A 12,750-nucleotide genomic window follows, 5' to 3' on the forward strand; every position below is an offset into this window, starting at 1 on the left:
TGAGGACAGAGCAGGGAGGAGGAGGTGAGACAGTGATAGGTGAGGGTGAGGGCGGGGGGGACTGAAAAGGAGGCAGGGGCTTAAGGAGCAAGACGACCCATCTGCACATGTGCATGGAATGACAGAAGCAGGCATTCCGATAAGGCCAGCAGGGATCAGAGGCTGAGACACAGGTAAAGATCTGGAAGGGATCAGAAAATAGAAAAAGAATAAACTCTTCTCTGAGATGGCCCTATTTCCATTTCCTAGGGAGGGGGCTGTCCTTGGAAACTGGGCTTCAGTATGACCCTGTTCGCAAAGAGCCCTGCCCCAGCTCTCTGGGTTAGCCCTGAGCTTGGCCACCTCTGTGAAGACACCGGATCAGTGCCACCACCCCCCAGCCTCTTCTTCCTCCATTGGAGCTGCTGAGGATTACACCAAGTCACAATGGGACCCCAGGGGAGCCTGGCCTCCACTTCAGAGAATGACCTCAAACTCCCAAACCCCTTACTCTGGCAGCCCACGCACACCCTTGTCTGTCCCACTAGCTGGCATGCTGCCTTCTCAGGATCTCCGGTCCCCCGAGCCCGTTCCTCTTCAGTCTTCACCCTTAGTTCTCCGGGGCCTCTGCTCCCTCTGCATCTGCCTGAACAAACCAACCCCTCCCTCCTCCACCTGGCCCTGCCACACTTTCCCTTCAAAATTTCTTGAAATGGTGGCTTCACATCCTCACCTTCTTATCCACACCGCTGCAAATCTGGTTTCTACTTCTGCGCCACATCTTCCTAAGGTCACCAATGCCCTCCTAAAGGCCAACAGGAGGGTCAGGGTGGAATCCTCTGCTCTCTGACCTTCCTGTAGTTTCTGATGTGGATACCTGAGGGGCTGGTCTCTGCTGGTGATCCTCCTAGCCTCCTGCTACCTCCAGTGCTATAAAAGCTGTGGGCCCTTTTGGATTCCAACCGCAGCACCTTCTCTCCCCATTCCTTGCATGTGTTCTAGGAAGGTCACCTCACCTGTGGATCCTGCACAACCCAGCCCTTAGTCTAGCTAGAAGCTAGCACCGCAAGCTCTCCTAAGAGCCTCCTTCCAGTGATGGGCTCATTGCCTCTACTCCTGGTTGTGTGTCAATGAGGAGAGAGACCTTTGGAGCCCAGATTCCATGAGGACCTTCTTTGGTTCCCACCCGCTTTCCTCTGCCAGTTCATGACCCAGGCCTGCAGCGTCCCCACCTGACTCTCCTCCTGAGTGCATATAATGGGTAATCTCTCCTCCTTCAGACCAGGTGCCCAGCAGAGGCTGGGGTCCTGTACTAGCGCAGCTCTGACTTACAGATTCACATCTGGCTCAGCTGCAACAATCAGCTAATTCCAACTCCCTTGCCCAGGTGTGTGTGGGATTTGGCAAACAGCAGAAGACAATTTAAAGACAATTAGTCCTTGATGCTTTGAAGAAAGAAAAAATTAACGTGTATCTGGTTTCCTCCCCAAGGTTCAGTTAAAGGCAGAAGTTGAGTTTCCAGAGCCATTTGCTAGGAATGTGGGCAAACAGAAAGCTCACAAAGCAAAAGGGAGAGGAATAGGGGCACAAAAGAACAACAGCAGGTGTAGCAAGGCCACAACACACCCCCCTCCACTCCAGGCCACCTCTGTGTACCTGGCTCCATTCCGCTACCTTTCCCTGCCCCGCGCTCTGAGTGACAACGAGGATGCCAGTACCAGAACAGGTACTGCAGCAAGCCAATTCTTCTCAGAATTTGACCAACCACGTCTGCTGAACCTGCTGGGTGGGTCTGGCGACCAAGTCTGAAGAGGGAGGGCCTGGACCACCAAGTGACCCCACTATAGGTCCCCCCGAAGCAAGGGCAAGCTGCAAGCACCCCTCCACTTCTGTTTCAACCTCATCACACAATATGTCCCAGAATTGTAATATCAAAGAAATCAGTTACTATTTAATCCAGTCAGCACCTCTCCTCTTTCCCCACTTCCATTCATCAGGACTGCTGAAACCACTCACTCAAGGATACTGGAGTTTGACTCCACCCTCCCATCAATCCACCCTCCCAGGAGCAACACGGGAGGAGGACTGGAGGAAGGCAGCCCTGGACCCTACCCAGGTTACTCACAGGGAGGTTCAGCTTGACGGCATCCACAGGCTGCTGGAAAGGCCACGCAAACTGGTGTTTCCATAGTGTCTTGAGCACCACTTTGAGCAGATATTGCAGTTGGTTGGTCTGCCTCTTGGGCTTGTTGGGGTTGGAAGTCTCCGGGGGAGGGGGGTTGGTGCTGGCTGTGTTGGCTTGCTGGGGTTGGGCCTGGGCCTGCGTTGTAGACATCTGGGTAGTTTCTAGTCCATCCCCCATTACTGGCAGATTTCTCAATCTCGTCCCAGGGCCGCTCTCCGCAGACATGCTACTGATCCCATCACATTCTTCACCGGGCAATCTACAAAGGAAAAGCCACTGTCAGAGACGAGGCAGTAGAGGGGAGCCATTCACAATGACACAGCCCCCAGGATTGTGGCCTCCAAAGGCTGAGCCCCTCTGATGAAGACCGATCGGGTCGGCTGGAGAGACACTCCAGGCACTGACTAAAAGGGCCTCACTGTCTGCTGCCCTCAAAGACTCACATCTAGTAGGGAAGAGAGGCCAGGAACCAACTCTGAGGGCCAGGCCATGGAGTCCAGCCAGCCAGGGGCTGAAAGGGGCTGTGGGAGCTAAGGAGTTCACGGGAAGGTAGATACAATAAACCACAAACCAAGTTTTCACCTCTTGAGTTTTTAGTGGACATTGTGTGTGAGAAAGGATGATTTGCAAGCCTCAAATTATCTCTTCATTAAAATTCTTGTTTGTATTTGTGGCTCATGAAACATCTAGCCACGTCAGTAATTCCACTTGGTGAGTGGGGGCCAAGCAGGAAGGCCACACTGCCTGTTCCTATTTAGCCCACACAGTCCACTGCTGAGTGCTCACACTTACGAAAAGTATTTTCTTGGTAACTTAAATAATGTAGGTTTGCAGATTAAAGAAATACCACACGGTAACTGCTGATAACATAAAAATTAATCCATACTTGACCTACTATTTTATTAACCAGCTTTTCAAAGTTTGTTTATAAAGGGATAGAGGGGCACTTCCTGCGATTCTTTGGGGGCTTGGGGAGGGGTGCAGCACATGTGACCTCCCCCCAATCAGTACTCTGTACATGCACTGCCCTTAACAACCCCTGCTTCAAGCCATACTGTGGACATTCTTGCAATGGTGACTTTGTACACCTGTCCCGTTCTTCTAACAGGACAACCACAGGGCAGTGGGTTCATGTTTTTAATGTCAAACTGCCCCTCAGAAAACACACTAACCCACCCCTTACTTTTTTTTCACTCTTTTAATGAAACATCTGCTTAAAAGCGTCCTGATCATTTGCACTCTTTGTGCACTACTTTTCTGACACTTTACTACTGGCAAGAAGGAACAATCAGAAAGTGATGCAGGAGCTGCTTGCATGTAATGAGCAACTCCAGTAATAAATCCAGGAGTTCAGTGAGGGTAAGAAAACCTCTGTAGCTGAGGAAGTCAAGCAAGGGCTTAGGGAAAGAGGGACCACAGGACTCTGGTAAGAAGAGGGGACAAGAAAAAAATGGGGCAAGCTGGCTGGCTCTGTCTCAGCTTTCTTTCTGGAAGACGCTCAGCACATACTAGGCATTTTGGTTCAGTCCAAGTGTAATTTAAAACAAAGTTTTCACAATGGTTTCCATAAATGTAGTTCTGGCAAAATGTTACTGTTGTTGTTCTGTCGCTAAGTCATGTCTCTTTGTGATCCCACGGACTACGGCAAGCCAGGCTTCCCTGTCCTCCAGTATCTCCTGAATTTGCTCAAATTCAAGTTCACTGAGTCAGTGATGCTATCTAACCATCTCATCCTCTGCTGCCCCCTTATCATTTTGCCTTCACTCTTTCCCAGCATGAAGGTATTTTCCTATGAGTCAGCTTTTCAGATCAGGTGGCCAAAGTATTGCAGTTTTAGCTTCAGCATCAGTCCTTCCAAGGAAGGACTAGCAAATTACCGAATGTTAAATGCACAAGGTGAGAACTCCCTACATAAAAGCAACTCAGTAGTGAAGTCCGTCATGGGGGGAGGGGGTGGAGAGCTGAACCTCTTGGTCTGAGGCCTGACAAAGCCGACAGGGCCAAAAAGACTGCTTTCCTTCCAGGTGCTCTGGCTGACTGCAGGCCTAGCTATCAAGTGGCTAGAGAACCCAAGAAGAGAGCGCTGCTATAAAGAAAAGGCTGATGAGGGGGCAGGAACCCACATGGGAAGCGCATGGCCATCGCACAAGAGACTGTGGATCCTAGGGATCCGAACTTGTTTGCTTTAAAAGGAAGGACTGTCCTCTACCCACTTTCACCATATAGATGTAAAACTTAAAGAGTGCCATTTGCCTACTATGAGATGGGTAGAACCAGTCACTCAAAACAAACCAACAAACAAAAAACCCATCACTCTGAACAAGTCATTAATCATTTAACTCACAGGAAAGGTCAAAACTGTCAATGCTAGAGGAAGGGTGTGTTACAACAGTGCCAGTTAGGTGTCTGGAGGTGGTCATGATGTCCAACTGCTCCCAATATGCTAGTAAGACTTTAAAGTTTATGCCCTCCAGGTAACTCCCAAGACCCAAGAAAAAGGGACAGCTCCTACAGCAACCTTTAAGTTTTCTACAAGGAGAACACCAACCCAGTTCTAACAATGCTTACAGGAAAAGGGTTTTGCAAGTGCAAAGCTGATTCCTGGTGGTGCTGGAGATGGAGAAGGGGCACCCAGAGTTAAAACAAGATAGGTGTCCAGCATAAAAGTGTGATGGAGACTGATGGGCCAGCAGCCTGCGGAAAGCATCCTCCAAGCCATGAGAGCAGTGTGCTAGGAGCTGAGGACCACGAAGGGGCATTTCCCGAAGCAACGTAATCTGATGGTGGGCCAGTGAACACTGCAATATACAACAAGCTCTCAGGAGACACAACTACTGAAATACAATATACAACAGTTTTCAAAGGCAGACGTGATAGGGTAGGCCTGCTTCAGGCTCTGAGGATACAAGGCACTTTCCTTTCTCCACCAAGGGTACTTCTGGTACGAGCATGGCCAGAACTAGGGGCCATGTGGTCCTGAAAACGTCCATGCAATGAACTGCGGTGGGACAGTGGGGATGGAGGTGCTCCTAATGGGAGGGAGGCACATAAAGCACACCGGGCTGGGAGCCTGGAAAGGATGGGGTGGTCCCTGGAGCCCTAAGCTGAGTAAACACACCCCAGTGAAGGAAGGAGACCACATACAGATTCCGGGAGGGGAAGCATCCAAAGGCTGGGTGGGATAAGGTGTGGAGTCATCAGAAAGTGTGCTCAGAGAACAGAGGGGAGGAGAGAACAAGGGCTTAGGCTGAATCACTCAACACTGAGTGTGACTTGGGAGGAAGGGAGGAATCTGGCTGAGAGCATGTCACTGCTGACCTCAGGTGAGCAGGTTGTGGAGGGTGGCCTAAGGGGTGACAGAGGGAGGCCTGGAAGCTGCATCTGGCCGTGTGTGGAACCGTGCACACAAAAAACAGGCCTTCACTCCTGAAGTGAGAAGGAAGAGAGAAGAAATTTCTCTAGTTCTGAGGTTTAGCTGATAAAAGACTGGGACCTCAATCTCACAGAAGCTGGGTCTTACAGCCACCCAGAGTAATATGACATGGCAAAGTTCACGCAGGCAAGTTCACAGAACTGTGTCCCTGAAGGTAGCAGAAGTGCAGACTGCCTTTAGGTAGCTGCCACTTAATTACTTATTCCCCTCTTTATTTTTATTCTCACCCCAGTATTGATAAGGAAAGCCCCTGTTTGTACCAGTGTTAAAGGTTGTACTTAGAGGTGTCAGCAGACAATAATACTATTTTCTGGATGAAATTTAGCAACACTGTTTTGCTCTCACGGTTTCTAATGTTACTGAATATCCACGCGTCACTCCTGATTTAGTTTCCTTTCAAAATAAAGAAAGGTACTATAAACAAAACAGTAAACTGATTAAAAAACAACAACACAGTAAAGGATTCAAGTATCAAGATAGGACATGACAAAAATAAAGTGGGAGTTGTGAGGGCAAACTGGTCTTGCCCTGGATCCTCTTCAGAGGGGAGCCAGGAGAGACCTACTGCAGGTTCCAGGTGGGGAAGCCAGTGAAAGTCGCTCAGTCGTGTCCGACTCTGCAACCTAATGGACTATACATTCCATGGAGTTCTCCATCCAGGTCAAAATACTGAAGTGTGTAGATATTCCCTTCTCCAGGGGATCTTCCCAACCCAGGGTTCAAACTCAGGTCTCTGGCATTGCAGGTGGATTGCAGGTCTACCAGCTGAGCCACCAGGGAAGCTCAAGAACACTGGAGTGGGTAGCCCATCCATTCTCCAGCAGATCTTCCCAATCCAGGAATTGAATTGGGGTTCTCCTGCATTGCAGGCAGATTCTTTACCAGTTGAGCTACTAGGGAAGCCCGGGGAAGCCAGCAGGCTAGGAAAATTTGCAGAAAACTGCTGGAAGAGGGAAGGAAGATGGAAAGGCATCCCCAAGATGGCAGAGACTATGCAGCGTTCCCTTGAAGCCCTCCACAGGTAAGTGAATGGAGGTAATAATTTATTGGGCAGAAATAGAAACTGGATTTGGGCCAATACGGGGGAGACAAAAAGACAAACGACACAGGCAACACACCAGCTGGCCAGGAACCTTTAGTCTGGTGGCCACAGCAAGATACAGAGAGATAGGATGTGCTGAGTGCGGGACCTCAGCGCTGACAGAGGGGCAGCACTCAGAGAAGGAACTATGTCAGTGGGTTAAGAGCACCGGGAGAATAAATTAAAAAAAAAAAAAAAGAACACGTGGGGCTGGCTGGGGGAGGGGTTCTACACAGCAGGACCACATGTCCAGAGGAGCACAAGGGGACTAATGTTAATTGTGGCCCCATCATCAAGGGAGGAATTAAGTTATGAGGATAAAGGTTGATGCACAGTCTGGTTTCTCCTCTTAGATCTCTCCCAGAAAGAAGCTCGCGAATTACACAGCCAAGCCTGTGCCAGGTGAGTTACAGCAGGCAAGGGACAAGGAGCCATCCCACCCTGAAGCAGACAGTCTGGCTCTAGGGCAATGGAACTCTATCAGCTACAAGAATGCAGGCCGCCAGAGGGTGGAGCCAAGCATATCCCACCAGGAGGAAACAGCCCCATAAATTTTCCATTAAGTAATGACATTCTGGAAATCTTTAAGCAGTGTCCCCAAGGCAAGAGGGAGTCAAAGTAAATGACTTCTAAAGCTTCGGGGCTGGGCTATGCCTTTTCTCTTTTCACGTGGACTCTCAGCAAAGCCAAAGGATGATGGGCTCTGGACACAACCATTTGCTTTCACCTTTAAGCCAGGCCCACATGGGCCCTTGGGCCAAGTAAGTTAAATTTTCTGCTCAAAAAAATGAGTACTTTTTCTACAGAAAATCTGATCCTTTAACTTTGTTTCATCTCTATTTTAAACCAGTATGTCTATGACAAAAGCCAAAACATCCTTTCGAGCCTGTTAAGCACTGGGCAAGTAAACTCCTTAGGAAACTTTCAGAAGCCATTCGTTCATACTGCGGCAAGACCACCAGGGAAACCAACAAGAATCTCTAATCTGTTATGGGCCAAGAAAGTGAGCAGCGCTGTGTGAGAGCCAGGATCTAAGGTACAGATCCAATTGGGTTGCCACCTCCAGCAAATTGGTCCCCCGGTAGCCGCCCCTAGCCCGCACTGTCCCAGCGCCTGGTAGCAACACTCCGAACAACACGGTGGCCACAATGGGCCCCTTCTCTTGCCACCGTCACGACTTTCATTTGCTGTATCTGGTGCTTCCCTGATCTGGTTTTGATGGTCAGCCTCCCCCACACATGCTGGGAGCCCTAGGGCCATCTTACTTCACGCTTGTCCTCCTAGCACACAGCAGGTGTGACTGACTGAATGACTCAATTACCAAAGTCACCCTACACTGACCACACACAATGGTCACTCTGGGGCTTCTAGCTCAATTTCAAAACTGGAAAAGGAAACCATCTTGCATCCTCACATGGAAACTGTGACTCCTATAGTCTCAATTGCTCAGCCAATGCATCCCATCTGAGCTACAAGCCATGCTTGGGGGCTGTAGTCCACATGATGTCCTCCGAGTGATTAAGCAACACTTGGGCAAGTACCGTGAAAAAGAATGGCAGGGTTGCTGTGACCACTGACAGAGAGGATGGGCACTCCTGTGGTGGGGAAGGTGGAGAGAGACAAGCCTTGTGATTGACTGGGGAAGGTACCACTGATGCAGTAACACAGGCACAGGCCTGGAGGCAGGAGAGACACCAGTGCATGTGCAGAGCTGAGAGGACGACAGACAGGAGCATGTGACCACGCTGGCCTCGTGTCCTCTGTAAGTCCCTGACTGTGGGGCAGCGATGACAGTGAAAGGAGCAAGGGGGGTGGAAAAGGCACTGAGGTCTGATTCTAGGGACACCGGGAGGTAAAGACTATAAAGAATCTCATTCCTGCCTGGAATACAGTTTCATCCTCAACTATACCTGCACACAGAAGCATGCTGTTTACAGATGCAGAAGATGGGCTGCACGGGGACATGGTAAATCACGAGTGTGAACACAGGGTGGCTCTCTTTCTGCTCCTGAGTCCTACAGGAAATGAACAGCTCTCAGCACCAGAGCTCTCTTTAGAGGAGGCTGAAAAGTCAAACTTATAAATCTGCAGATATGGAGGAATTTATTAATTAAATTCTCATGACAAAGTATAAAAACTTATAAATCTGCAGATATGGAGGAATTTATTAATTAAATTCTCATGACAAAGTATAAATCACCTTCAACTAATTCAACCAAAGTTTTACATCTGAAAGATTCAAAAATGCTGTTCCCTGTTTTCACACTGACTTGTGGCTGAGAGGCAGGAGACACCAGGTACTGAGCTGAGACGGGGAAGGTCAAGGGATAGGAAGAGGATTTCACCTATTGTTTTCAACTCAAGGAAGGCTGAAAGACCCCACAGGGTGTCCAATTCTGGATCTACTCCCAACAGGTATCTTACAGCATGTTCCCAGTTTAGAGGAATAAGAAGAAAAAGATGAAGAGAACGTGGATGGTCAGTGTCCTGGTTCGAAGACTGACTGCTGAGGCACCACAGAGTGTCACAGTGGGAACTATCAGCGCAAGGTAATTGATAATGTTACACCCTACTATATTCAACAATGTCCCATCTTCCAAAGCCTGCATTCAGCAGTTGCTGTCATAAAAAGCACATACAGCTGGTCCTTCTTATCTGCAGATTCCACAAACAGAAGATCAACAATACTGGGGGGTGGATATCTTCTAGAAAGTTCTAAAAAGCAAAATTTGAATTGGTATGCACTGGCAACACAGAATCTACACTGTCTACAATTATTTTCATAATGTTTACATTGCATTAGCTATAAATAACCTAGAGATGATTTAAAGTATTGGAGAGGACAGAGGACACACAGTTGGTTATATGCAAACACTATGCCATCAAAATTTGTTTCTTTATTGGAGTCTAGCTGATTTACAATGTTGCATTAGTTTCTGTTGTACAACAAAGTGAATCAGTTCCATTTACACATATACCAACTCTTTCCTAATACTGATTTATTGGCTGTGATGAGTCTTAGTTGCAGGACACAGACCTGCGCTCTTCACAGCAGCATGTGGGATCTTTAGTTGCAACATGCAAACTCCCAGCCGAGGCATGTGGGATCTAGTCCCCTGATTTGGGAACTAACCTGAGCTCCCTGCAATGGCAGTGCAGAGGTCAAGCTACGGGCCCACCAGGGAAGCCCCGACTCTGCTTCAGACTCTTCCTGTGTAGGTCGTTACAGAGTGCTGAGTAGAGCTGGGTGCTGCGCGTGGGACCTTAGAAGTTCCCCCTTATACAGACCAGTGCATGTGCCATTCCCAACCTTCCAATCTGTCCCTCCCCTCCCTGGGAACCCATCTATGACTATTTTTGTTTTATAACTAAGTTCACGTGTATCAATTTTTCTGGATTGCACATAAAAGTGAAATGATACGTGCAATGATCATATGATATTTCATTTCTGACTTCACTCAGCATGATAATCTCTAGGTCTATCCATTTTGCTGCAATATGAGAGACTCAAGCACCTCTGGATTTGGGTGCCTGGCAGTGGATGTGTTTGTGTGTCCATGTGTCCTAAAAAGGAATCCTCAACAGATACCAAGGGACGACTGTACCATGTAAAATTCAAAATAGATAGAAAACGTGGGTGACAGATGTCTTAAGGTCCCACTTCTAAGGTTTAAGGAGTTGTGCTGTAGCCAACAGGCACACATATTCCATAAGCAACTGCCTGTAGTAACGCAGTAATATAAAATTTTTTCCTTTCAATTCATGTGTTTTTTTCAAATAGTTGTAAACTGTTGTTGGGATATTAGTACTTTGTTTGTACCTAACTATCCAATAAACAAACTTGTTAGGTATTCCCTGTGGCCTAATATCATGATTAAAAAAGTAATATGCCACTACTGCTGTGAACTAAAGTATGGGAACCTCTGGGTTGACTAATAAAAGTTAAAATGTCAATTCTATTTATTTTTGTCTGCACTGGGTCTTCATTGCTGCTCGCAGGCTTTCTCTAGTGGCGAGAGGGGGTTACTCTCGAGTTCTGCTGTGTAGGCTTTGCACTGCATTGGCTTCTCTCATTGTGGAGCACAGGCTCTAGGGCACACAGGTTTAGCTGCCTGGCAGCAGTGCAATCTTCCTGGACCAGTGACTGAACCCTTGTCCCCTACACAGTGGCAGCTGTATTCTTAACCAGTAAACCACCAGGGAAGTCCAAAATGCCAATTTTCCTATGTTCACAGTTTCGTGATTAATCATCCCTGCTGTGAAGGATATTGCTTGCTATCATTCCAATTCATCTAAGGACACTGTTTAGCAGACAATACAACTGTACTGTTTTTCAAATTTCAACAGAAATATTTTCTTTCCTGGAGATTAGGAGGTGAGACAGACATGGGAGAGGCTTGGATTTAGGCTTCTGAAAGTAACCAAGAGAGGACAAGAGAAAGATTTGATTCCTGGAGATTCAGTCCCAGCCTCTGTCTCTGGAGAAAGGCTGAGAGTTACACTTTGTACTTCCAGTTCCACCTTAACTCCTGGCTTCCCAGAGGGCCAAGCCCAGTGACCCCACCTTGACTCCTTCCCATCCATTCACTTGCTTCTGAACTAAAGTGACATAGCACATAGGCAGTAAGATGCCAGAGAAGGCAGGAGCAGTGCAGGTTAATTGGGAAGCCTCACGAACTCTCCCGTGAGATACAGTGACAATACTCAACATCTGTGCTAGGACCTAGAAAAGTTTGTCAGTAGATAACTGTTGCTTCCTGGGCTGATGACTTGTACTGAACACTTATTTAATCCTCAAGGCAAGCAGACAAGGGAGGTGGTGGCATTACCATCTTCATCCTCCTGGCAACAAAGCAGCATAATGGGTGGTGGTCTGGTCAGCAGGTCGTCACCCAGGGCTGTGTGTCTCTTGAGTGCTCTTGTTTCACAGCTGCTTCTGTTCACGAAGCCCAGGGGCAAAGGCCCAGTCAAGTGCTGGGCTCAGAGAGTGTGGTTTGGCTGAGGGCACCCGACTTCCATGTCCTGGCATGTATTTCTTAAAAAATTTATTTGAGCTGTGCTGGCCCTTTGTTGCTGAATGGGCTTTCTCTAGCTGAGGCAAGCAGGGGCTCCTCTCTGGCTGTGCTGTGCGGGCTTCTCACCACAGCGGCTTCCTGTTGCAGCTCCCAGGCTCTAGAGCACTGGCTCTATTGTGGTGCCACAGGGGCTTAGTTGCTCTGCAGCATGTGGCATCTTCCCAGATCAGTGATGGAACCTGTGTCTCTTGCACTGGAAAGCGAATTCTTTAGCACTGAGCCACCAGGGAAGCCCTTGGCATGTATTTTAATCAACAGATTTGCCCTCTCTGCAGAAGCAGCTGAATGTCACATGACCCTCAAGTAAATGAGGTTAGCTTCCAAAGAATTTCACCCCTGCAAACAAACCAAAGTCAAGATAACTCTCGCAGCACCTGGCCATCTGTAACTTGGCTAACATTATAGGTGATATCAGCAGCACACTCCCCTGCTGATGCCATGGAAGCGGAGACCAAATTATTTATGTTTCCCAAGCAGTAAAGGGCCAGAGGGGCTGTGGCTTTAACTGGTTTCATGCCAAGAAAAAAGCTGGCCAATGCCAGATGACCCCAGTGTCTCTTGAAAGTATAAGCTGACAGTAGCACACACCCTTCAGACAAAGGAGATCCCCTCCTTACTACTACAAGGTTCTCCTATAAAAAGGAGACACAGAAGGCGATAGGGGACCTTGATTCTGGTTAAAAAAAAAAAAAAAAACTTGGCAATTTCTCAATACGAGTTCGGAGAAGGCAATGGCAAGCCACTCCAGTACTATTGCCTAGAAAATCCCATGGATGGAGGAGCTTGGTAAGCTGAAGTCCGTGGGGTTGCTAAGGGTCGGACACAACTGAGCGACTTCACTTTCACACATTGGAGAAGGAAATGGCAACCCACTCCAGTGTTCTTGCCTGGAGAATCCCAGGGACAGGGGAGCCTGGTGGGCTTCCGTCTATGGGGTCACACAGAGTCGGATACGACTGAATTGACTTAGCAGCATCAGCAATACTAGTTAACGTGC

The 12,750-nt window shown here is 48.2% G+C and overlaps 1 protein-coding gene across 4 annotated transcripts in view; it reads right to left on the reverse strand.

Moving 5' to 3' along the window:
• BRD4 (bromodomain containing 4) overlaps window positions 1–12,750 on the reverse strand; it is a 93,280-nt gene that overhangs the window by 32,784 nt on the left and 47,746 nt on the right. For all 4 annotated transcript variants that reach the window (XM_055431232.2, XM_088839117.1, XM_055431233.2 and 1 more), the window contains exon 2: window positions 2,105–2,423. In XM_055431232.2, the coding sequence (XP_055287207.1) occupies window positions 2,105–2,389 (285 nt within the window). In that variant the 5' untranslated portion in view covers window positions 2,390–2,423. The remainder of the gene's footprint in view (window positions 1–2,104; window positions 2,424–12,750) is intronic.

The sequence above is a fragment of the Moschus berezovskii genome, chromosome 8, assembly GCF_049115385.1.
Source record: "Moschus berezovskii isolate FMDL1 chromosome 8, NW_MosBer_1.0, whole genome shotgun sequence".
Classification (NCBI taxonomy): Eukaryota; Metazoa; Chordata; class Mammalia; order Artiodactyla; family Moschidae; genus Moschus; species Moschus berezovskii.